Source organism: Anopheles maculipalpis, chromosome 2RL, assembly GCF_943734695.1.
Source record: "Anopheles maculipalpis chromosome 2RL, idAnoMacuDA_375_x, whole genome shotgun sequence".
Taxonomy (NCBI): Eukaryota; Metazoa; Arthropoda; class Insecta; order Diptera; family Culicidae; genus Anopheles; species Anopheles maculipalpis.
Genome location: NC_064871.1, coordinates 13184642 through 13210887, shown reverse-complemented (window position 1 = coordinate 13210887; position 26246 = coordinate 13184642). Strand labels below are relative to the sequence as shown.

General features: G+C 47.5%; 4 protein-coding genes across 10 annotated transcripts in view; 3 read left to right on the top strand and 1 right to left on the bottom strand.

Moving 5' to 3' along the window:
- The window catches only part of LOC126557756 (connectin-like), a 378559-nt gene that overhangs the window by 195866 nt on the left and 156447 nt on the right, over positions 1-26246 (top strand). The gene's annotated exons all lie outside the window — the stretch shown is intronic.
- Positions 1-26246, top strand: part of LOC126558444 (1-acyl-sn-glycerol-3-phosphate acyltransferase alpha) — a 334524-nt gene that overhangs the window by 238970 nt on the left and 69308 nt on the right. The window lies entirely within an intron of this gene.
- LOC126557043 (leucine--tRNA ligase, mitochondrial) lies at positions 463-3502 on the bottom strand. The gene is made up of 4 exons (XM_050212683.1): positions 3392-3502; positions 1514-3329; positions 838-1298; positions 463-762 (listed from the first exon to the last, which is right to left on the bottom strand). The coding sequence occupies exons 1-4, from the start codon at positions 3470-3472 to the stop codon at positions 463-465; spliced, it is 2658 nt and encodes an 885-aa protein (XP_050068640.1). The 5' UTR covers positions 3473-3502.
- On the top strand, positions 4556-25746 carry LOC126556545 (dynein heavy chain, cytoplasmic). Of its 7 annotated transcripts, none has more exons than XM_050211823.1 (10): positions 4556-4823; positions 5444-7071; positions 7333-7842; positions 8192-8230; positions 9371-13609; positions 14503-14529; positions 15234-18254; positions 18502-18742; positions 20204-20402; positions 21831-25746. In XM_050211823.1, exons 1-10 carry the CDS (start codon positions 4556-4558, stop codon positions 25729-25731), a joined length of 14073 nt encoding a protein of 4690 aa, XP_050067780.1. In that variant the 3' UTR covers positions 25732-25746. The 7 variants fall into 7 exon arrangements, with proteins under 7 accessions (XP_050067780.1, XP_050067779.1, XP_050067784.1 ...); XM_050211822.1 differs by lacking the exon at positions 20204-20402 and adding an exon at positions 18929-19130; XM_050211827.1 differs by lacking the exon at positions 8192-8230.

Sequence of the window (26246 nt, the reverse complement as noted above, 5' to 3'; positions counted from 1 at the left end):
TACAATTTTTCGAGAATTTTATTATTTCTTTTTTTATTTATTTTTCGCTACAAAAGCTCTCAAAAACTCCTTACATCCGACCAGTAGATGAAAAATAGACGTTTTGCAATCCGAAAAGAAATTCTTATTCACATACAAAACGGATGGCCTACCCGTGTGGGTGGTTGTAGATGTCAAGGGTATTGCTCGAAAAAAGTTTAAAAAATATTTAAAATCATTTTTTTTTTTTTTGGAAAAAAGTTGAAAAATGAATTGGTCTAGACATTCTACAAATTTCAAGCGTGTACGATTTCCCTATCAAAAGATTTTAAGGAACTAAAGAGTAAAACTTACCCAGGAAAGGGATTAATTGGGGTTGGACAAGTCTTTCTTGTGTAAAATGCAAAATAAAGCACAATAACAAATGCGTATTCGTATGCGTGTGGGCGTGTATTACCTTTCCTTATCACAAGCATCTCATTTTTACAGGTGAAGCACCTGTAGAGATTTTTTCTTTTTCGCTTTCTTATCTTTCTTCTCCTTTTTGCTGTTGGCCTTCGTTTGGGCATCATCACCCTCTTCGACTACTGCCCGATCGAGATCTACATTGAGCATGGCTTCGCAGCTAGGATACAGCACAAAATCGCTCGTCCGGAGTGGTCGCTTTCCGATCATCTTCACTATCGGTTCCTGACGCAGTGCCAAATCAAGCGATTCCTGGTGCGTGAGCTGATTGAAGCGTTTGGCAGGGATTTTCAGTATGCAACATTCGGCACCGTTTATCTTTTAAAAAACGAAAGAGGAAGGAAAATGAGCATATACAAGAAAGGAAAGAAAATATACTACGAAAACCCATACCTTGAAGGTAAGATCAAGCGGGAAATCTTCGTCTATCTCTGGCCACCGTTGCTCGAAAACCGTACCGTTCCATTGTACCACACGATTCGGTGCCGTTACAAGCTGCTCCCAAAGTTCCGCAGCGAAATGTGGTGCCATTGGGGCGAGCATAATTATCTGTGCCGCAAGTGCTCGTTCGTACTGCTGCCCGTAGGTAACCACATCCGGTGGTACGCGCCGAATAGCGTTCGTTAGTCCTTGCATCTTGGAAATGCCTACACTTAGCTGATGTGAGTAGCGGTAATTGAAGGTAGCACCGGAGATAAAATAATTTCTCGCGTCCCACAGCTTGTGCTCGTGCTCTTTGAACACTTCCGTTGCCGGAGCATCGGCTGTCGCCGTATCCCTTTTGCTTCGAAGTTCACGGAAATCGTGCAACGTCATCCAGAGTCGTTTCTGCCAGTTTAAAATACCCGGAAAAGCTACAATGAAAGAAAAGCTAGTATAGAATGCTTCTTTAAGTCTTGCAAAGGAAGAGATGGAGAAAAAGAGCAAAAATGTGGAACTGATTCCGAACGATTCCACAAAATATCTGAACCAGGACCAGCAGTTAGGTACAACCACTCTTTGTGGAACCGTTCGGAACTGTTTAAACTGTCCGGAATCGTCCGGAACCATCGGAAGCTTGTCCACTTACTTGCTTCGGACCAGTTCCGATGGGAAGTAGGTGCTACATCTGCCAGCAGGATCAACCGCAACGTGTCGCACCCATGCTCCTTTAGCACCTCCAGCGGATCAACACCGTTTAGCTTTGATTTGGACATTTTTTCCCACAGCATTGTGACCGGTTCGCCCGTCGCTCGTTCGATCGCTTTGCTGTGCTTCTCATCCACCACCTCAACATCCGCAGCGGGAATGTACTTGCCACTGCTAACGACACGATACGAGCGACCCATTACCATACCCTGGACGAGCAGTCGCTTAAATGGTTCCGGAGTAGGAAGCAAGCCCTTACTATACAGATAGTGTGCGACAAAGCGGGCATAGTAAAGATGTAGCACCGCGTGTTCCTTACCACCGACGTAAAGGTCCACCGGCATCAAGCGATGGGCAAGGGAAGTATCAAACATCGTGCTCTTGTTGTGGGCATCGATGAAGCGCAAAAAGTACCACGAACTGTCGACAAACGTGTCCATGGTGTCGGATTCCCGGCGGCAGTCGGTACGATGACAGGACGGACAAGACACGCTTAACCATTGCTCGTTCTGTGCCAAAGGAACTCCAACGGAATCTGTCGGTAAGCGTATGGGAAGATCTTGCTCCGGTACCGGAACCGAACCACAACTAGGACAGTGAATGATCGGTATAGGAGTTCCCCAAAACCGTTGCCTTGAAATGAGCCAATCGCGTAACTTGGAACTCACCGGATGACCACCGATTCCTTTGCTGAGAGCTTGTTGGAGTATTTCCTCACCGCATCCTTTGCTTTCTTCGTTCGTTGATTTTGCTACCGAAGTTTTAGGCAAACCTGCCTTAATGGCTAGCGTACGAGTTTGCTCGCTATCAACTGCTAGATAAGTATCACATCCCTCCGGATAAGGAACCTGTTCCGTTACAATCACCGGAAGTTCTTCTTTCGTAAAAGGATTCTTTACGGTGACTTGTTCCAGTATATATTCGTTGCTCTTTGCGCTATTCAAGATATTATCGGGATGAACGGCTACGAAAAGGGCCTTCTTGAGCTCTTCCGGATTACGAGTCCACACGGAAACGCTCTTCACCGCAGCATTTCCTGCTATAGGCAACTCGAACGAATATCCTTCACACTCGCCGATCCAGTGACGCTGCAGCTTTGTGATGTCCTTCCAATCTTCCAGCCCAGGATCATTTAAACCCTCTAGCAATGGTTTGGCATAAGCTGTCGTTCGGATGAACCACTGTCGCAGTACTTTTTTCTCCACCTTTGCTCCGGAACGCCAAGAGCATCCGTTGCCATCAACCTGTTCATCAGCCAGCACCGTTTCATCGACCGGATCCCAATTTACCAGTGCTTCACGTTGATACGCCAGCCCATCCTTGAACAGCATCAAAAACAATTGCTGTGTCCAGCGGTAATACTCTGGTTCACAGGTTGCAAACTCCCGCTCCCAATCGAAGCTGAATGCAAGCATTTCGAGCTGTTTGCGCATTTCGCCTATGTTCCGGTGGGTCCACTTGTCGGCCGGTATGCGTCGCTGTATGGCAGCATTTTCCGCCGGTAATCCGAACGCATCCCAACCCATCGGATGCAGCACGTTAGCACCGTTAAGACGGTAAAACCGGGCCATTGCGTCACTGATTGTGTATACGCGGACGTGACCCATGTGCAGATTGCCGGAAGGGTAAGGAAACATTGCCAGCACATAGCGCTTCGGTTTGCCCGTGTCGGACGAGTCAAACCGATAATCACCTAGCTTGGCGTGCCATTTCTGTTCCACCTCGTGCTTCATACCGGCTGTTAACTCGCGGCATGTCTGCAAAGCACAAGATGTTGTTAAAGCACTGAAAAAGACTCGTTTCCTAAACACACGCTTACCGTCAACTCTCCAACGTTGGAGCAAAACTGTCTTTGCCCTTTTAGCCATCGCCCTAAGCACAATATGCGAGGAAAACGCATATTTTTCGAACCACACTGAAAACCACAACAAACTTTCCACTCGCGATGACATAACTCATCGCAAACGTCAAACTACGCTGCGTGCTTCGTCGATTATTTGCAAAGCGGCGAATGAGAGAATCACAACAAAACGACCAATAACCACGTGCGAACCGGCATCAGCTGTTCAGTTTGATCGATTGTTATGGTAAACAATGTGCTGCATCTCGCTCTATCATCGAGACAGCACGTACAACAAATCAACAAACGCTACAAGGAAAATATTTCTTGTGCTAGGGAAAACAATCCATTTTTGCGCATATTTGCTTTTCGCAATACATATTTTGATTTGAAATTACAAAAGCGCTGAACTTGAAATAGTGATTGCAGCAAGGCAAAATCATGCGCTTTAACATAAAATTTAATCAAATATTTGAAGACTTTTGAAATAAACTCATTTTTTTGCTAAAAACTTTTCGATCGCAGACTTTTATGGCAAACTTGTTGCAATACAACAAAATGTGGAAACAATAGAAGGAAAAAAATAATTGAAAACATGATCTGATAAAATAAAATAGGATTCTTCCCTAGCAGTATATCCGATTTCTTCATTTTTCTCAATTTTCCCGACAACAACAATTGTCAAATTACGCGTTTACTATGCCAGCTTCATTGGTTCACATTTCAAAACAATCGTTCAGCACATTTTTATGATTGAAAACATCGTTTTGTAGCATTGGCATGACAAACAAGACTGTGATGATACTCTGCATATTTTGTCATATAAATTTTTGTGTAATTTGCTTCATTTCATCTGATGTTACCTACCAAAATGAAGACCGCTAACAATCTCTTCCGATTTCAACTCTTCACCAAGGTCATGTGAACCAATGAGCCTGTCACGCAAGCCGCAACCCCAAGGTCGCCATCTTTTTTTCACTTTGATCCCATTTTTGCGACGTGTGGACGTGTCTGCACGATCGGAAAACTTTTAAATTTTTGTGTGAGAAAAGTGTTATTAGAAAGCAAACTTTGTGTGTGTGTGACGTTCTAGCAAAAGTTTTTTTTTTTCACGGCTACAGCGAATAAGTCGATACCACCGCGATGGGTGATTCGCTCGAGGCAACATTGCCTAGCATGGGCAGCGAGCAGCCACCATCGGTGGAGGCGGAGACCGTAGCCATTATCGATTTCGATAATTTTTCCAACTATCTCCGCAAGGCGATTACGGTGCTGCTGCCGGAGGATGATGTGAAATCGTTCGGTCCGCTTAACGCTGCCCTGGAGGACAGCGTTAATCAGGACTGCATACGAAAGTTCATCTCGGACCCGCAAACGCAATCGCTGTATATCCAGCGCAACTGTTTCAAAGGTAGGATAGGAATGTGGGCGGATGGATGCACACAGGTGTGGAATGTGCACATCACGTCATCAAATCTTTGCTTCCATACGTAGTCAGGCTCAGGGGCGTGTCATGCGAGTTGGAGAGAAAGGTGATGGATGAAAGTTAGTTTGATGGCGGTGACTCATTGCATAGATTGCATTTTTTTTCATTTATTTATGGAGGCTTTGAGGGTGCCTCTCTACTGTGTACAAAAAGTGGTGAATAGTAATACAAAAGTATTGAAATTAAGGCTGGTAAAATGCAAAAACTATTACTTAAATTTATCTGAATTGTTATTGTTGCGTAGAAATCTAATACGGCGGTTCAGATGCAGTTTGTCGGGTGATTGTCGGATAGTCGATTATCGATGAAGTCGGTGTTGGCAGGTGGCTCGGTGTATCGTTTATCCATGGCAATTGATGTTGATGTGGGGGGTGGATGTTAACGCCACCGAAACTATAGAAACCAGACGTTCCTCGGTTGGACGAACGGTCAGAATTCCCCAGCGGGTGGAAGTTTGATGGCGGTGACTCATTGCATAGATTGTCCTTTAGTACAATTCAGGTCATTGATTTTGTGTTGTTTTCGTTCTTCCCAACCATCTACAGACGATGAGAATGAGCCACCGACCGAGGGTGAGGAAGAAAAGGACTCCATTACGTACTACTTCGGCAATGATGTCCACTTCACCAATCAGCGTATGGCATCGTTGGTGTGCATCAAGCGGGGCGGACTGATCGAAGCGGACAAGTCGATTCACTCGCAAGTTCGGCTGATCAACTTCTCCGAGGGCTCGCCGTACGAGACGCTGCATGCGTACATCAGCAAAACGCTGGCACCGTACTTCAAAAGCTACGTGAAGGAATCGGGCCGTGCGGATCGCGATGGCGACAAGATGGCACCGTCGGTCGAGAAGAAGCTGGCCGAGCTGGAGATGGGACTGTTGCATCTGCAGCAAAACATCGACATACCGGAGGTGACGCTCAACATCAACAGTACGGTCGCGCAGGTCGTGAAGAAGTGTGCGGACGAGCAGCGCAAGGCCAAGATTACCGATTTTGGTGATAAGGTGCAAGATTCCACCTTTCTGAACACGCTGCAGAACGGAGTGAACCGGTGGATCAAGGAGATCCAGAAGGTGACGAAGCTCGATCGTGACCCATCTTCCGGTACCGCTTTGCAGGAGATTTCGTTCTGGTTGAATCTGGAGCGAGCATTGCACCGTATTCAGGAAAAGCGTGAATCACCGGAAGTTGCTCTGACGCTAAACATTCTCAAGCATGGCAAGCGATTCCACGCGACCGTTTCGTTCGATACGGATACCGGCCTGAAGCAGACGCTCGCAATGGTTGCCGACTATAATCCGCTGATGAAGGACTTTCCGATCAACGATCTGCTTTCGGCTACCGAGCTCGATAAGATCCGGCAGGCGGTTCATTCGATCTTTAACCATCTGCGAAAGATCCGTAATACGAAGTACCCGATCCAGCGCTGCCTACGCTTGATCGAGGCGATCTCGCGCGATCTTAGTCAGCAGTTGTTGAAGGTGCTCGGTACGCGTCGTCTGATGCACATTCCGTTCGATGAGTTCGAGCGTGTAATGAACCAGTGCTTCGAGGTGTTTAGCTGCTGGGACGACGAGTACGACAAGCTGCTCGGTACGCTGCGCGAAATCGTCAAGCGTAAGCGGGACGAACACATCAAGATGGTGTGGCGCATCTCACCGGCGCACAAGATCCTGCAGCAGCGCATGGAGCATATGCGCAAGTTCCGCCGGCAGCACGAACAGCTGCGTACGGTGATTGTGCGTGTGTTGCGTCCTGCCCGTCAACCATCGTCCGCCCTGTCTGGGGCCGGTGATGGTGGAGTTGGTGGTGAGGGCAAGCAACCGTACAGTCTCGATACGGCCGACGCGAATGCGATCGAGGAGGTGAATCTGGCGTATGAGAACGTGAAGGAGATCGAGTGTTTGGACATCTCGAAGGAGGGTTCGGAAGCGTGGGATGCGGCGATCAAGCGGTACGAAGAGCGCATCGATCGGGTGGAGGCACGCATTACGGCCCATCTGCGCGATCAGCTCGGTACGGCGAAGAATGCGAACGAAATGTTCCGGATCTTTTCGCGCTTTAATGCGCTGTTTGTGCGGCCTCACATTCGCGGCGCCATTCGCGAGTACCAGACGCAGCTGATACAGCGCGTAAAGGACGACATTGAGGCGTTGCATGAGAAGTTTAAGGTGAGCTTGACAGACCAAAGAAACGACGAGTGAAACATCGTTGAACCTTTCGATACGATCTATCCGACTGGGGAAAATCCGATTCGATTAATCGGACTCCGGGAAAATGAGGATTTTCCCATCACTAGATCTTACGTATAAGCCCCAAAGTTTTCATCCTTTTTTACACAAATCTCGTTTCTGCGGGAGGTCAAGGAATGCTTTGAGTCAACATCACGGAGTTACCCAAAATCCCCCTCTTTTTTCCTTTTAACCCCTCAGGTGCAATATCCGCAAAGCAAGAGCTGTCGATTGTCGGTGGTGCGTGATTTGCCGCCCGTAGCCGGATCGATTATCTGGGCGCGCCAAATCGATAACCAGCTGACGATGTATCTGAAGCGCGTGGAGGACGTGCTTGGTCGTGGCTGGGAATCGCACATCGATGGCCAAAAGCTAAAGGCCGACGGGGATAGCTTCCGGGCGAAGCTCTCCACCGCCGAAGTGTTTCAGGACTGGGCACGAAAGGTGCAGGAACGCAACACGGGCATAACCGGACGCATCTTCTCGATCGAAGCCACCCGCTCCCGAACGGGACGTGGCAATACTTTGCGTTTGCGTGTGAATTTCCTACCGGAGATTATCACCCTCTACAAGGAGGTGCGTAATCTGAAGAGTTTGGGCTTCCGGGTGCCGCTGGCGATCGTGAACAAGGCGCATCAGGCCAATCAGCTGTATCCGTTCGCAATTTCGCTGATCGAAAGCATCCGTACGTACGAGCGGACACTTGAGAAGGTAAGTGTGGTGTCTCCCTGTTCGACAACCATTTTATCATTTCTTCCTATACTAAATCTTCAAACCATCACCAAACTTCCGTCGACGATCGCCATACACAGCAACCGCCACCAGCGAATTGGCGTTATGGTGTCCATTTTCACGATATTTCTACATATATATGTACTTTTTTTAAAACCCATGTTTGGCCAAAGTCTAAATTTTCTTCTCATACATTGTGATGAAGTGTTGTGCTTTTCCTCACCACTAAACGGAAACAAATTCATACACAAACAAACACACACCGTATCTCGAACCGTTTGTCAATCACAGTAAGAATCTCGTATCCTTAATTTGTTCTTCCATGCAGCTAAACAATAGGACATTAGCACAAAATTCAGTATTTAAGGTAGCGAACCGCTAAAAAACAGTTTTCCTAGCCTATTATTCGCCTTTTTTGGAGGCTTTTTCTTGCTTTTTTTCGTTTTCTTGTTTCAAGCTACCTTCTCTGCTACTGTCGCCGACTTTACTTGTTCCGTTGCTCGCAAATGCTCTATCTCGTATCGAACGTATTTGAATGGTTGTCGTTTTTCTGTTATTGCTTTCTTTTTTCGCTTTAATAAAATGAAATGCTGCTACGCTGTGTGTCTGAACTGAAAGCGTCTAGCGTCGGGGCGTTTTCTATCCCTAGCTAATATAAATATAAACGAAATGGTTTTAAGTTTCTGGGTACGAAATGAATATTCATTACACCGTACAGAGATGTAAATGTAAACGACAGGTAATAAATTTGGACAAGCGTTGAATGCCGTCTGGTCGTCCATAATTACTAGCTCCGTATTCGTTTGTAATGAAAAGTAATGCTTCTTAAATCTACTAAACGATTTTAGACGGATTAAGTACTGTATATGGAGCAAATTTGGCCTATTTTTTTAAAGTATCTCACATAATCTCCATCCCTCTTTTGCTTAAAAACTTAAAGATAATAAACATACATATTTGTCTTTAATTTTCTAAACAATTTCGCTACCCAATATTAGCCCCAAGGTAGAAAACACCTAAGTGACACTATTTCATTTTAGAGCACAGTGTATTTGTGTTCGTCTCTTTGCTTTCATCGTAAATAGCGTTTATTTCTTCTTGTTACTTTCATTTGTTCTAATTAAAGCGAATATTTTGATAGAATGTTTTGCTGCTATTTTAGATTCGTTGTTTTGCTTGAGTTCAAGCTTAAAAATGACGACATTTTTCAATTAAAAGTTTACTTCCAAACGATCGGAATACATATCATTGTCAAAATTTACCCTACTTCCCTGCAGCTATTTTTGTACTAGATGTGTTGTGTTTGCAGTTTAATTTACTTTGCTTTTTATGTTCTACAGTAATGCATTCTTGTTGCACGAAAGGACTACATCCAATTTATGTTTTACATTACTATATTAAAAATGTTTGATAAAAATAAAGAAAAACATTTGCGCTTTGAAGCGCAGTTGTGTAAGCTGTTCTTCATGTTCTAATATTTCTTTAATATTTTCCCTGCCCAACGTAGATTGAAGATCGGGCCAGTATCATCCCGCTGGTGGCTGGACTGCGCAAGGAGGTTTTGTCACTCATCTCCGAAGGCATTGCGCTCGTTTGGGAGAGCTACAAGCTGGATCCGTACGTGCAGCGTCTGTCGGAGAATGTGGTCTCGTTCCAGGAGAAGGTAGAAGATCTGTTGGTAGTGGAGGAGCAACTAGACGTGGATGTACGCTCACTCGAAACGTGCCCGTACAGTGCGGCTACTTTTGCGGACATTTTGTCCAAGATTCAGCATGCGGTCGACGATTTGTCCCTGAAGCAGTACTCGAATCTGCACGTTTGGGTTGCACGGCTGGACGAAGAGGTGGAAAAGAAGTTGGCAATGCGTTTGCAGGCCGGTATACAGGCGTGGACCGATGCGCTTACCGGCAATAAGAAAGAGCTGGATCTTTCGATGGACACGGACGCACCAACACAGCCCACCATTCGTCCCGGTGGTGATCCACAGATTCAGCGGGCGATTCATGAGATTCGCATCACCAACCAGCAGATGTATCTGTATCCTTCGATCGAGGAAGCTCGGTTCCAGATCATGCAGCAACTGTTTGCCTGGGAAGCGATTGTAACGTCTCAAACGAGGCTGCAAAGTTCGCGGTACCAGGTCGGACTCGACAAACCTGTCTCGCAGACGTACCGCAACCTGCTGACGAAGCTGCCAAACAAACCGGACCCACTGGAGGGTGCGTATGCTGCGATCGAGAATCAGATCGGTGATGTGCGTAGCTACGTCGATGAGTGGTTGCGCTACCAGAGTCTGTGGGATCTGCAGGCCGATATGTTGTACGGACGACTCGGAGAAGATATCAATCTGTGGATCAAGTGTTTGAACGACATCAAGAAGTCGCGTACCACGTTCGATACATCGGACACTAGGCGCGCTTACGGTCCGATTGTGATCGATTATGCGAAGGTACAGGCGAAGGTAACGCTCAAGTACGACTCCTGGCACAAGGAAGCGCTCAGCAAGTTCGGCCAACTTTTGGGCAACGAGATGAGCACGTTCCACACGAAGGTATCGAAGAGTCGCAGCGATCTGGAGCAACAGAGCATCGAAGCTGCCAGCACATCGGACGCCGTATGCTTCATTACGTACGTCCAGTCGCTCAAGAAGGAAATGCTCGTGTGGGACAAGCAGGTGGAGGTGTATCGCGAGGCACAGCGTATCCTCGAGCGACAGCGCTTCCAGTTTCCGAACAACTGGCTGCACGTGGACAATATAGAGGGCGAATGGTCGGCTTTCAATGAGATCATGAAGCGCAAGGATTCCGCGATCCAGACGCAAGTCGCCAGCCTGCAGGCAAAGATTGTGGCCGAAGATAAGGCGGTTGAGACGCGCACGGTTGACTTCTTGAACGATTGGGAGAAGAACAAACCGACCGGCGGGCGAACCCGTCCCGACGATGCGTTGCAGCAGCTTCACATCTTCGAGACCAAGTTCTCGCGGCTGAAGGAAGAGCGTGATAACGTTGCTAAGGCGAAGGAAGCGCTCGAATTGCAGGAATCGGCCATCCCGAACAACAGCACCGAGCGTATGTCGGTAGTGCTGGAGGAATTGCAGGATCTGCGCGGCGTATGGAGCGAACTGTCGAAGGTGTGGGCCCAGATTGATGAGACGCGTGAAAAGCCGTGGTTGTCGGTACAACCCCGTAAGCTGCGCCAATCGCTGGAAGCAATGATGAATCAGCTGAAGGAGTTGCCCGCACGACTTCGCATGTACGAAAGCTACGAGTACGTGAAGAAGCTTCTGCAGAGCTACATAAAGGTGAACATGATGATTGTGGAGCTGAAATCTGACGCCTTAAAGGAGCGTCACTGGAAGCAGCTCACCAAGCAGCTGCGCGTCAGCTGGGTACTGTCCGATCTAACGCTCGGTCAGGTGTGGGACGTCAATTTGCTGAAGAACGAATCGATCGTCAAGGACATCATACTGGTGGCGCAGGGTGAAATGGCACTGGAAGAGTTCTTGAAGCAGGTGCGCGAAAGCTGGCAAAACTACGAGCTGGATCTGATCAACTATCAGAACAAGTGTCGCATTATCCGCGGCTGGGACGATCTGTTCAACAAGGTGAAGGAACACATTAACTCGGTCGCTGCGATGAAACTTTCTCCGTACTACAAGGTGTTCGAGGAAGAAGCACTAACCTGGGAGGAGAAGCTGAATCGCATCAACTCCCTGTTCGATGTGTGGATCGATGTGCAGCGTCGCTGGGTTTATCTGGAGGGTATTTTCTCCGGTAGTGCCGACATTAAAACGCTACTCCCCGTGGAGACATCACGCTTCCAGAGCATTAGCTCGGAGTTTTTGGGTCTGATGAAGAAGGTTGCCAAATCACCGAAAGTGATGGACGTGCTGAATATACCGGCCGTGCAGCGTTCGCTCGAGCGTCTGGCCGATTTGTTGGGCAAAATCCAGAAAGCTCTCGGCGAATATCTCGAGCGTGAGCGTACATCCTTCCCGCGATTCTACTTCGTGGGTGACGAAGATCTGCTGGAGATTATTGGCAACAGCAAGAATGTGGCCCGGCTGCAGAAACACTTTAAGAAAATGTTTGCTGGCGTTGCTTCCATTCTTCTCAACGAGGATAATACCGTAATTTTGGGTATTGCGTCGCGTGAAGGTGAGGAAGTTCGCTTCATTAAGCCCGTCTCAACGGTCGAACATCCGAAGATCAACGAGTGGTTGTCGCTGGTGGAGAAGGAGATGCGTTTCACGCTTGCCTCCTATCTGGCTCAAGCGGTACAAGACATCAAGCAGTTCAAGGATATGATCGACACGCAAAAGTACATGGAATGGTGCGACAAGTATCAGGCCCAGATAGTTGTCCTTGCGGCACAGATCCTCTGGTCGGAGGATGTCGAAAATGCGCTCCAACAAACATCAGAAGGTGGTGGTAATGGTGGTAACGGAAAGGACAAAACACCACTGCATCGTGTCCTGACAACGGTCGAAGCAACATTGAACGTGTTAGCCGATTCGGTACTGCAGGAACAGCCTCCATTGCGACGCAAAAAGCTCGAACATCTGATCAACGAGTTTGTGCACAAGCGTACCGTCACTCGACGCCTCATCGCGCACGGCGTTAACAATCCGAAATCGTTCCACTGGCTGTGCGAGATGCGCTTCTACTTCGATCCGCGCCAAACGGAGGTCCTACAACAGCTGACGATCCATATGGCGAACGCCCGCTTCTACTACGGCTTCGAGTATCTGGGCGTGCAGGATCGGCTCGTGCAGACGCCGCTCACCGATCGCTGCTACCTGACGATGACCCAGGCCCTGGAGGCGCGGCTCGGCGGATCACCGTTCGGGCCGGCCGGTACCGGCAAGACGGAATCGGTAAAGGCGCTCGGTAATCAGCTGGGCCGCTTCGTGCTCGTCTTCAACTGTGACGAAACGTTCGACTTCCAGGCGATGGGCCGCATCTTCGTCGGCCTGTGTCAGGTAGGCGCATGGGGCTGCTTCGATGAGTTCAACCGGCTCGAGGAGCGCATGCTGTCGGCCGTCTCTCAACAGATCCAAACGATCCAGGAAGCGCTCAAATCGCAACAGGACGCAAACCGGGACGCACAAAGCATTACGGTCGAGCTGGTCGGTAAGCAGGTGCGCGTATCAACCGATATGGCCATCTTCATCACGATGAATCCTGGATATGCGGGCCGTTCGAATTTGCCGGATAATTTGAAAAAGTTGTTCCGTTCGCTGGCCATGACCACACCGGATCGGCAGCTCATTGCGGAGGTGATGCTTTTCAGCCAGGGTTTCCGTACGGCGGAGAAACTCGCCTGCAAGATTGTACCGTTCTTCAAGCTGTGCGACGAACAACTGTCCAACCAATCGCACTACGATTTTGGACTGCGTGCACTTAAATCGGTACTGGTGTCGGCAGGCAATGTGAAGCGCGATCGGATTATGAAGATCAAGGATACGAAGAAGCAGCAGGGCGAAGAAAACATCGACGAAGCGTCGATTGCGGAAAATCTGCCCGAGCAGGAGATTTTAATACAATCGGTGTGCGAAACGATGGTGCCGAAGCTGGTGGCGGAAGACATTCCGCTACTGTTTTCGCTGTTGAGCGATGTGTTCCCGAATGTGGGCTATACTCGGGCCGAAATGAAGGGTTTGAAGGACGAAATTCGCAAGGTGTGCTCGGAGGAGTATCTGGTATGCGGCGAAGGTGATGAGCAAGGTGGCGCCTGGATGGAGAAGGTAAGATAAGACATTTATGATTTTTTTATTTTTTATTCGCTATATTATGAAGATATTTGAAAAGAGGTTAGGGAAGCTCTTTCGTTCTAAATTATTAGGAATTATTAGGAAAAGATAAAAACTTAACAAAGCCCATCCTTAACTTCATTCGGTCTAATACATATATTAACTCAAAATGAAATTAGAGACACAAAGTTTACCAACCCATTGAACAAGCATTAGAATAGCTTTAACCATGCAGAATTCAAGATGCACAACGTTTTCCGACATTTCATCAGTAAGTTTAGCTATACTGTTTCAAATGATAAAACAACTTGCAATTGGTTTAGAATCAGAAGCCCCTTTTCACAAAACCTGCCAACTAAGGCACTACTAATATTCTAATGCCTATAGTATTCTAATGCCCGTTCTATGGACTATTAAACCCTGTAATAATACAGAGTTTACATAAAATAAGCGTCGACAAAGTTAAAACAACGAACAAGCTGTGTTTCAATCATGTGGACGCTTGTATTTTGACCGTATAATCCTGCAAAATGAATATTATTTCATTGCCATTCAGTACACATTTGAGCAGTTACTTTTTATTCATGATTTACGGGATCTATTTACATTCTGGCCGATAACATCAAACGATCGTGAAAGCAAAAATCGCATCCCATTTTCATCAGTATAATTTAGTATGCTCCCACTAATAATATACATATTGTTCGCCATTACGACGGAAAACTCCCATACGACTTTTTACTAACTTTGCCTTTTCTTTCTTACCTAATCCGACGCTTTATTTACAAAACGCATAAACGCAAACCAAACCAAAAAAAAAAAAACAAAACAAATCTATGCCAAAAACAAATTCATCCTACCGAAAACCCGACAAAACAATAAAAAAGGGATTTGGCGAAACGTGGGTTGACAAAGTGAGTGCAATTAATCGTAAGCCCTAAGTAAAATACCAGCTTGTTGATTGAGTTTATTGCGATTTTATATCTTCCGTTCCGCTTTTTATGTTCCCGTTGTTGATTGAGTTGTTCATTTTATTTTAAATTTGAATTGTTTCTTCAACATATCCTTCTAATCATTTTTACACAGTGGATTTGGTTGTAGTGATTGACGAAAAGACGATTCCGGAGCGCGCCAAAAATTTCCGGGATCGATTCTGGGTGCTAAGTCGGTTCCGAGAATCGCTATTTCTTCTAGAATCGGATTCCAAGATTGATTTAGAACTAATTTTAGATTTTTTTCTAAACTCGGTTCCGGAATTTTTTCCGGTTCCAGAAACGATTTTGAACACCAGGAACCAGATAGTTTCGACTCCGAATGCCCATCACTTATTGGTTGCATAAATATTAGAAGCAAAATTGTTATTGAACTAAATTTCACATTTCGGGGGTAGTTTCATCCATTCATATTGTGCCACCGTGTAAAAATGACGATCGATAATTGTATGTGTGTAACTTTGTGTGTATGTACGTGCGTGTGTGGTACGTGTGCGTAGCTTGAGCTTGAGGCTACTCTTTGCATTTTCCTAGTACATCACATGTGCTTGGCGAGAAAATGACACGCTGTAGCAGGAACGATTTCTATTCCCTAATCGTTTCCATCCATCTTTCCCGGTTTGCAGGTCTTACAATTGTATCAAATTTCGAACCTAAACCACGGTCTGATGATGGTCGGTCCATCCGGATCAGGTAAATCGTCCGCCTGGAAGGTGCTGCTGAAAGCGCTGGAACGCTTCGAAGGTACGGAAGGTGTAGCGCACGTGATCGATCCGAAAGCCATCTCCAAGGAAGCTCTGTACGGTGTGCTTGATCCAAATACGCGCGAATGGACCGACGGTTTGTTTACGCACATTTTGCGCAAAATCATCGACAATGTGCGGGGCGAGATTAACAAGCGCCAGTGGATCATCTTCGATGGTGACGTCGATCCGGAATGGGTGGAAAATCTTAACTCCGTGCTGGACGACAACAAGCTGCTAACGCTACCGAACGGTGAACGTCTGTCGCTACCCCCGAACGTGCGCATTATGTTCGAGGTGCAGGACCTGAAGTACGCCACGCTGGCTACCGTATCGCGTTGCGGTATGGTTTGGTTCTCGGAGGACGTTTTGTCGACGGAGATGATTTTCGAAAACTACATGTCACGCTTGCGCCACATCCCGCTGGAAGATGGCGAGGAGGAAAGCTTCAGTGGACAAACAAAGAGCACCGAAAAGGAGGACGAAGTGACACCGGCACTGCAAACGCAGCGTGAAATCGCTGCACTGTTTCAGCCGTACTTCAGCTCGGATGGGTTGGTGGTGCGTTGTCTGGAGTATGCGATGGGTCAGGAGCACATTATGGACTTTACGCGGCTGCGCGCTCTAAGTTCACTGTTTTCGATGTTGAATCAGGGCGCAAGGAACGTGCTGACGTTCAACCAGCAACATCCTGATTTCCCTGTTCCACCGGAACAGCTGGAACAGTACATTCCGAAGCTGCTTATCTACTCGATGCTTTGGTCGTTTGCCGGTGATTCTAAGCTAAAGGTTCGGTCCGACTTAGGCGACTTCCTGCGGAGTATTACTACGGTGACGTTGCCTGCACAGGGTGGCAATCCGATCATCGATTACGAGGTGAATATCCAGGGCGATTGGGTACCGTGGTCGAACAAGGTACCAGTGATCGAGATAGAAACGCACAAGGTGGCAGCGCCGGATGTGGTAGTGCCCACACTTGATACGGTGCGTCACGAATCGCTGTTGTACACGTGGTTGGCTGAACATAAACCACTGGTTCTGTGCGGTCCACCCGGTTCCGGTAAAACCATGACACTATTCTCGGCCCTGCGTGCCCTGCCCGACATGGAGGTGGTTGGATTGAACTTCTCGTCCGCCACCACCCCAGAACTGTTGCTGAAAACGTTCGATCACTACTGCGAGTATCGCAAAACACCGAACGGAGTGGTACTCGCCCCGGTACAGCTCGGCAAGTGGTTGGTGCTGTTCTGCGATGAAATCAATCTGCCCGATATGGATTCGTACGGTACGCAGCGTGTCATCTCCTTCCTGCGGCAGCTCGTGGAACATAAGGGCTTTTACCGTGCGGCCGACCAATCGTGGGTATCGCTGGAACGTATCCAGTTCGTTGGTGCTTGTAATCCACCGACCGATCCGGGTCGTAAGCCATTGAGCCATCGGTTCCTGCGCCATGTGCCGATCATCTATGTGGATTATCCGGGAGAAACTTCGCTGAAGCAAATTTACGGCACGTTCAGTCGTGCGATGTTGCGCTTGATGCCGAATCTGCGAGGATACGCCGAACCGCTTACGAATGCAATGGTCGAGTTTTATCTCGCGTCACAGGATCGGTTCACGCAAGACATGCAACCACACTACGTGTACTCACCGCGTGAAATGACACGCTGGGTGCGTGGTATTTGTGAAGCTATTCGGCCATTGGATAATTTGCCCGTCGAAGGTCTGGTGCGGCTGTGGGCGCATGAAGCATTGCGTCTGTTCCAGGATCGTTTGGTGGAAGAGTCGGAACGTCGCTGGACGAACGAAAACATCGATCTGGTGGCAACGAAACACTTCCCGAGCGTGGACCGAGATAAAGCTCTGGCACGTCCGATCCTGTACAGTAACTGGCTGTCGAAGGACTACATGCCGGTTAATCGGGATGAGCTGCGGGACTACGTCAAGGCACGTCTGAAGGTGTTCTACGAGGAGGAACTCGATGTACCGCTCGTCCTGTTCGATGAGGTGTTGGAGCACGTGTTGCGTATCGATCGTATTTTCCGCCAACCTCAAGGACATCTGCTGCTGATTGGTGTGTCGGGTGCGGGCAAGACAACACTGTCCCGCTTTGTAGCGTGGATGAATGGACTGTCCATCTTCCAGATAAAGGTACACAACAAGTACACGAGCGAGGACTTTGATGAAGATCTTCGGTGTGTGTTGCGTCGGGCTGGTTGTAAGGATGAAAAGATTGCCTTCATTCTGGACGAATCGAACGTGTTGGATTCGGGCTTCCTCGAGCGTATGAACACGCTGCTGGCGAACGGCGAAGTGCCCGGATTGTTCGAAGGCGACGAGTACACGACGCTCATGACACAGTGCAAGGAGGGTGCTCAGCGCGAAGGATTAATGCTTGACTCGAGCGACGAACTGTACAAGTGGTTCACGCAGCAGGTTATGCGAAATCTGCACGTGGTGTTCACCATGAATCCATCGACCGATGGTTTAAAGGATCGAGCAGCAACATCGCCCGCCCTGTTCAATCGTTGCGTTCTGAACTGGTTCGGTGATTGGTCCGATTCGGCCCTATTCCAGGTGGGCAAAGAGTTTACCATTCGTGTCGATCTGGAGAAACCGACCTGGTCTGCACCGGACTTTTTCCCGGCCGTTTGCCCGCTGGTATCCAACACACCGTCACATCGGGATGCGGTCATCAACAGCTGTGTGTACGTACATCAAACGCTGCACAAAGCGAACGCTCGTCTAGCAAAACGTGGCAGTCGGACAATGGCTATAACGCCACGCCACTATCTGGACTTTATCCATCACTTTGTGAAGCTCTACTCGGAGAAGCGCAGCGATCTGGAGGAACAACAGCTGCATTTGAACGTCGGTCTGAACAAAATCGCGGAAACGGTAGAACAGGTAAGTGTCGGCACAGGGCATGGGGGGGGGGGGATGAGAATGAGAGAGAAGAATTCCTACAAATCTTTTGGAATTCGAATCGAATTAATTTTGAGTTAAGGGCCGCCTTTTGACTTGTTATAACGACTCCCAAAATAGTTGTTAAAACAATTGAATCACAGTAGAGATTGAGTAAAAGCGAATTAATACCATTAAAACTGTTGGAATGGAAAATAACTTTAACACGCGAAATTTCAATTTTTTGCAGGTTGAGGAAATGCAAAAATCATTGGCCGTTAAGTCACAAGAACTTCAGGCAAAGAATGAAGCGGCCAACGCGAAACTGAAGCAAATGTTCAAGGATCAGCAGGAAGCCGAAATCAAGAAGGTCCAGTCGCAAGAAATTCAGCAACAGCTGGACGAGCAGACGGTCAAGATCGAGGAAAAGCGAAAGGACGTTGTGGCAGATTTGGCACAGGTCGAACCTGCCGTTATCGACGCACAAGCCGGTAAGTTTGTGGTGACTTTCGGGCAGAGAATGTCCTCCTTTTTCTTTCTTTCTTTCTTAGGTCAAATCATCAGCCTCTCAGTATCGAAATGTTCGCGAATGGACATTTGAAGCGGCAAAGTGCTAATTAATTAACGTTGTTTTATGTTTTGTTACCTTGCCATGATTTTCGCACGTTCACTTAAAGCCGTTGGTAACATTAAGAAGAAGCAGCTGGCGGAAGTACGTACGATGGCGAATCCGCCCCTACCGGTCAAGATGGCGCTCGAGTCAGTGTGTCTGCTGCTCGGCGAGGATGATCGGGGCGGCGATTGGAAGGCAATACGTGCGATCATGGTGAAGGATAGCTTCATCGCATCGATTGTCAAGCTGGACACATCGCACATTACGTAATTATCTCCGAATTGGAATCGGTCGCCAAGCAACCGCACCCTCGACGTTTGGCCTCCTCCTCTTGCCATACGTCGATGCGTGTGCGCGTGTGTAACGGAAAAGCGAAAGCGCAAAAAAGCAATCCATTTGCAATATACTGCATTTTATATATTATCTGCCTTAAGTACTCATCAAATAACCGTTTAGGCGGCTTTTCGTGACTAAATTCGCCAAGCGCAACGAAAAACTGGCAAACAAAATTAGGAAAGAGATTGGCAAAGGTATCAAGTTTGGAATGTATTTGTTTGTCGGAATTTCGCTGCGCTCTCACACAAGCTCTCTGTATTTGTGTTGTGAACCATTTTTAACAGCTTGTCCTTCACCAGCTTTTTCACAACATGGTTGAACGTTTGCCGCATGCATCGGATCGGTTATCGAACGCGCGTGGATGGAATTCGTCCAGTGCATCATAGCGTGTTTGCGGTCGATTCTTACGCGCAAACGTTCTTCTCAGATGTGATTTATTTATCGTTCGCACTGTGCTACATAATACGTTCTCTAAACCTAGATAAGTTGCATATTATGTTACTGTATGCCGCTAAACGACACTACGGGGGTTTGCAGGGTAATGTGTTTAATATGCCGGAATCTACATGTTCGGTTGCCAAATAACAAACATTGTTCGAGTGGTTGATTGTGCTCCAGGGATTAAAGAGCAAAACTTGTTCTTTTATATTTTTAAATTTCAGCAAGAAAATATTGATTCTTTTTCTAAACCTTTTGGGACAATTTTTCAAATAATGTTCATTAAATGTTCTTTATCTTTCTCTCTTTTTCTCTCTCCGTTCTTAACATGTTATGCGTTCTTCTGAATAATAATCTCCACACGTGGGTCGTACCTACTCGGCACGTGTTTTCCCTACGTATAACGTATCTGATACATGCTAACACACCGTGTTTCGTAATTAAAAAAAAAACAAACACTAATTTCTTCAAATAATTACGATCGGCCCCCTCCGATCGTTTGAATATCCAAACCCCCACCCTTTTCCCTACGCCGCCGCTATAACGGTCCTACCTTCACATGCAGCGGTAAAATCGATCAAGAAACAGCATCTCGTCGAGGTACGTTCGATGGCGAATCCACCGGCCGTGGTAAAGTTGGCGCTCGAATCGATCTGTCTGCTGCTAGGCGAGAACGCATCGGACTGGAAATCCATTCGTGCCGTTATAATGCGGGAAAACTTTATCAACTTGATTGTGTCAAATTTCAGTACCGAAGACATAACGTAAGCATGAAACACTCTGAAACACTTTTTATGTGGCTCTTCCATTCACCCCCAACCCCTATATTGGCTCCCCGTTTTTTTTTTGGTTTATTTTATTTGTTGTTGTTTTTTTTCTTTTTAAATCATGTTTCCTTTCCGTTGTTTTTTCCCCTTTTGTATTTAGTTTGGTTTTACACACTCTTCTTTGTTTTCCACCTGAATACTTACATAGTTTTTTCTTTGTTTTATTGGTTTTTGAAAATGTGTGAGCTTTTTTCCACGATTAAAAGTCTTCTTTTGGAGCAATTGGGTGTCAATTCTGTTGACGCACTGTCACTCTTTTACCAGTAGAAATAGTAGTTACCTTTCACGTCCAAAGAGTTGCACTTTCCGTAGTAGTCGTAGTGGATGTAGAGACTGGATTTATTTAGCCTCCGACACCTTTTCCCCTATTCCGTTCAATCCGGTATTCCATTCAACGGTCCCGCTGCCAAAAACAAAGCGCTGACTGGCGTGTGACTGTAAAAAAAATGGCGCATGCATTAAAGTATGGACGGTTTTATTTAGTTAAAAGTCCCTCAAAAAACGTTCCTTCAATGGAACGATCCAAGCTAGGTTCAAATCGCCCAATTTTCAAAGCTTGTACTCCTGTATGCTGAAGTAAAACGTGTTCAAATCTGGAAGCTCTTAAATAATCGATTTTAATTGAGCTGAGACAGTTTCCGTCTAATCTGAATGTTTGACAAACCTTTCAATTATTAGAAAACTAGACTGACTACTCCTGCATAGGCAGACATTGCAACGCTTTTCATTTTTTGTTGAAGTATGTTCAAAGAATTAGAAATTTTAGAATTGATTTAGTATTCAATTTTTATCTTCATAAAACAAATGTAAATAGGTTCATTGTTTAATGCATACGTTATTAGAAAACCCAGTTTTAAGTTTGTTATTCAAATTCGTTCTCATTACACCTCCATAAAACACGGCGATCGTAGAGTTTTGCCGTCCGTTTGGTGTTATTAAGAGATACCATTTCTTTTCGTTTCATTCCGACAGCAACTACTTTAAGTGAGTTTTATCTTTTCGTGAGATGCATACTTACGCCTGTAAATAGGCTGCATGATTAACAGCAAATATTGCTTTTATTTTCTTACATAAAAAACACAGTTGGCTGACCGGCATAACACAACACACTCTAACACGTTAATCCTTAATCTCGACAATGATCTCGTCCGAATGAATGTTCCTTCTGGTTGTGGGTTTCCTCCTCCGGACGAGATCATGCTCTCGCATGTAGTATAATGCTTCAAAAAAATTAATGTTAACCTAACCCGCATGCATAAACGGCTTAAATCACGCTTCCCGTTGCGCTTTTCGCTTTCCAAAAGTATCATCCTGATACGATTTTTTGTCTCTTCTTTCCGGCATTTTCCCCAACCAAAAAAACAGCGATGAGGTGCGTGAAAAGATGAAGTCCAAGTATCTGAGCAACCCGGACTACAACTTCGAGAAGGTGAACCGTGCCTCGATGGCATGCGGTCCCATGGTGAAGTGGGCGATCGCTCAGGTCGAGTACGCCGACATGCTGAAGCGCGTCGAGCCGCTACGCGACGAGCTAAGCTCGCTGGAAAGACAGGCCGAGACGAACATTAAGCACGGCAAAGAGGTAAAGGAATTGATCGCTCAGCTCGAGCAAAGCATTGCCGCGTACAAAGAAGAGTACGCACAGCTCATCTCGCAAGCGCAAGCCATCAAAACCGATCTGGAGAACGTGCAGGCCAAGGTGGATCGTTCGATTGCGCTGCTGAAGAGTTTGGTGATCGAGCGGGAACGCTGGGAGGCGACGAGTGAAACGTTCCGCTCGCAGATGTCCACGATCGTTGGTGATGTGTTGCTGTCGGCTGCGTTTATCGCGTACGGTGGTTACTTTGATCAGCATTATCGAAGCAATCTCTTCTCGACCTGGTGCCAGCATCTGCAGGCGGCAAGCATTCAGTTCCGGGCGGACATTGCCCGTACGGAGTATCTGTCGAATCCGGACGAAAGGTTGCGCTGGCAGGCAAACGCACTGCCGACGGACGATCTGTGCACGGAGAATGCGATCATGTTGAAGCGCTTCAATCGTTATCCGCTGATCATCGATCCGTCTGGTCAGGCTACGGAGTTCATTATGAACGAGTTCAAGGATAAGAAGATCACCAAGACGAGCTTTTTGGATGATTCGTTCCGCAAGAATTTGGAATCGGCCCTCCGGTTCGGTAATCCACTGCTTGTGCAGGACGTTGAGAATTACGATCCGATTCTTAATCCGGTGCTGAATCGTGAATTGCGTCGTACTGGAGGTCGCGTGCTGATCACGCTCGGCGATCAGGACATTGATCTGTCACCGTCGTTCGTTATCTTCCTGTCGACGCGTGATCCAACGGTCGAGTTCCCACCGGATATCTGTTCGCGTGTAACGTTCGTTAACTTCACCGTGACCCGCAGCTCTCTACAGTCGCAGTGTCTTAACCAGGTGCTTAAGGCCGAACGACCCGACATTGACGAGAAGCGTTCGGATCTGCTGAAGCTGCAGGGTGAGTTCCATCTGCGATTGCGTCAGCTGGAGAAGAGTCTGTTGCAGGCGTTGAATGACGCTAAGGGTAAGATTCTGGATGACGATTCGGTTATCACTACGCTGGAAACGCTCAAGAAGGAAGCGGCTGATATTGGACAGAAGGTGGAAGAGACAGATAAGGTTATCGGTGAGATTGAGACAGTTTCGCAGCAATATCTGTCCCTCTCGCAGGCTTGCTCGAACATCTACTTCACGATGGATAGCCTGAACCAGGTGCACTTCCTGTACCAGTACTCGCTGAAGATGTTCCTGGACATATTCAGCACGGTGCTCCACAACAATCCAAAGCTCGAAGGCAAATCGGACCATACTGCCCGGCTGCTGATCATCACGTCCGATCTGTATCGGGTTTGTTACGATCGGGTAGCACGTGGTATGCTGCACGCGGATCGTCTCACCTTTGCTATCTTGCTTTGCCGCATTCATCTTAAAGGAACATCGGAACCGAATCTCGACCAAGAGTTCAATTTCTTCCTACGCAACAAGGAAGGTTTGGTAGCGTCTGCTAGCCATGTGGACGGAGTCAGTGCGGAACAGCTCGAGTCTGTCACACGCCTCGCCACTCGATTGCCCATCTTCCGCAAGTTGCTGGATAAAATCAAATCTATGCCCGAGCTGACGGCCTGGTTGCAACAAGGCTCTCCGGAGCAGAACGTACCAGTGTTGTGGGATGAATCGAAGGCCCTGTCGTCGATTTCGGCAACCATGCATCAACTGCTGCTGATACAAGCATTCCGACCAGATCGTGTTATTGCCGCTGCCCATCTGTTTGTTTCTACCGTGCTCGGGGAAGACTTTATGCCACAGGCCGAGAAGGAACTGGACTTTGCGACCTGCGTTGAGCAGGAGCTGAACAGCAACACACCGGCACTGCTATGTTCCGTTACCGGATATGATGCTTCGTCTCGCGTTGACGATCTTGCTGCGGAGCTCAATAAACAAATATCGAGCATCGCGATCGGTTCGGCGGAGGGTTTCAACCAAGCCGAACGGGCCATCAATATGGCGTGCAAGTCGGGCCGTTGGGTTCTGCTGAAGAACGTCCATCTGGCACCGCAGTGGTTGGTGCAGCTGGAGAAGAAGCTACACTCACTGCAACCGCACTCCGGCTTCCGGCTGTTCCTCACGATGGAGATCAACCCGAAGGTGCCGGTAAATCTGCTCCGCGCTGGCCGTATCTTCGTGTACGAACCTCCGCCAGGTATTCGGGCTAATCTGTTGCGCACGTTCTCGACTGTGCCTGCCGCACGCATGATGAAGCAACCGAGCGAACGTGCCCGCCTGTACTTCCTGCTGTCGTGGTTCCACGCCATCGTCCAGGAGCGACTCCGCTACGTGCCGCTTGGTTGGGCGAAGAAGTACGAATTTAACGAGTCGGATCTACGCGTCGCTTGCGACACACTCGACACCTGGATCGACGCCACTGCAATGGGCCGTACAAATCTCCCCCCGGAGAAGGTTCCGTGGGATGCCCTGGTAACGCTTCTTTCGCAGAGCATCTACGGTGGTAAGATCGACAACGATTTCGATCAGCGTTTGTTGGTTTCCTTCCTGTCGAAGCTATTTACGGCCCACAGTTTTGAGGCTGAGTTTGCACTCGTCGCCAACGTGGACGGTGTGGCCGGTGGACCTAACGGGCAGCGTCACATCACCATGCCGGATGGCACACGGCGCGATCATTTCCTCAAGTGGATCGAAGCGTTGGCCGATCGTCAGACGCCTTCTTGGCTCGGACTGCCGAACAATGCCGAGAAGGTGCTGCTGACTACGCGCGGTACGGATCTGATCAGCAAGCTGCTCAAGATGCAACAGCTAGAGGACGATGATGAGCTGGCGTACAGTAACGACGAGAGTCTCGATACGATGCAAACGCGCCAAGAAGATGGACGCCCGTCGTGGATGAAGACACTGCATAATAGTGCACTGACCTGGTTGGAGCTTTTGCCCAAGAGTCTGGCTACGCTGAAACGCACTGTCGAAAACATCAAGGATCCGCTCTATCGTTACTTCGAGCGGGAAGTTTCCAGTGGTGCGAAACTGCTGCAAACTGTCGTCAGCGATCTGCAGGATGTGGTGTTGATCTGTCAGGGTGAGAAGAAGCAAACCAACTACCATCGGACAATGTTGAGCGAGTTGGTGCGTGGTATTCTACCGGCGGGATGGCGTCGTTACACCGTCCCCGCTGGCTGTACGGTCATCCAATGGATAACGGACTTCAGTCAGCGTGTCCAGCAGCTACAGAAGGTGTCCACGTTGGTATCGCAGGCTGGCGCTAAGGAACTGCAAAGCTTCCCCGTCTGGTTGGGCGGACTGTTCAATCCGGAAGCGTACATTACGGCCACGCGACAGTGTGTCGCACAGGCAAACAGCTGGTCGCTGGAAGAGTTGACACTGACCGTTACAATCACGGAAGGTGGTGCTTCGGATAGTTTCGATAATCTGAAGGATAGTAGCTTCGGTGTATCCGGTCTTAAGCTGCAGGGTGCCCAATGCAAGAACAATCAGCTTCTGCTCACGTCCGCCATTATGACGGAATTGCCATTGACGCTGCTGAAATGGACACGCATCGATTCGGAGACAGCACGCGCCACAAAGCTAACGCTTCCGGTTTATCTGAACTCAACGCGGGTGGAGCTGTTGTTTACGGTCGATATGACCGTTGCACCGGGTCAGGATCCGCACAGTTTCTACGAGCGAGGTGTTGCTGTGCTAGCATCGACTGCATTAAACTAAAACTTTGGAAGGACACACTTCGCAGACGTGTGTGGGGCAAAGGTTATTGGGAATCATGCTATATTTATCTTCATTTATTACACATTTCTGAATATTCAAGTGCTTAAAAAGGCGCAAGTAGTGCATATGTTTATTATTGTAATATTGTAGTGCTCTCGTTCGAAGAACACAAATACCGGGCACGCTTAATCAATTCACTTATACTCAAATATATTTCACAAGCAAATTTGAAAAGTTTTACTGTGCTCTCTTAACCCCATTGTCAATGACCGCCTACCTAGGTAAGTTATACACTTTATTTCCTTTATTAATTTTGCAAGGAATAGATAGAATAGATTTTCACCTTTTCGTACAAAAAGAAAGTTTTTAAATCGATTTAAAAAAATACTTTTTCGATTTCTCAAGCAAATACGACGAGTAGATCAAAAGATAAAAGCTTTACAATCCGAAAAATCAAAAACAACTTGTATTTTTTGTTAGAACAGAGTAGTTTGAGGCGTGAAAAGATACGTGTA

Excerpts from the sequence above, each read along its gene's own strand:
- LOC126557043 (XM_050212683.1), bottom strand. The coding sequence starts at position 3,472 with ATGCGTTTTCCTCGCATATTGTGCTTAGGGCGATGGCTAAAAGGGCAA. Across the intron at positions 3,330-3,391 it reads CCAACGTTGGAGAGTTGACG|ACATGCCGCGAGTTAACAGC; the intron begins GTAAGCGTGTGT and ends TGTGCTTTGCAG. Across the intron at positions 763-837 it reads CGCTTGATCTTACCTTCAAG|ATAAACGGTGCCGAATGTTG; the intron begins GTATGGGTTTTC and ends GTTTTTTAAAAG.
- LOC126556545 (XM_050211822.1), top strand. The coding sequence starts at position 4,556 with ATGGGTGATTCGCTCGAGGCAACATTGCCTAGCATGGGCAGCGAGCAG. Across the intron at positions 4,824-5,443 it reads CCAGCGCAACTGTTTCAAAG|ACGATGAGAATGAGCCACCG; the intron begins GTAGGATAGGAA and ends AACCATCTACAG. Across the intron at positions 18,743-18,928 it reads CGTTATCGACGCACAAGCCG|CCGTTGGTAACATTAAGAAG; the intron begins GTAAGTTTGTGG and ends GTTCACTTAAAG.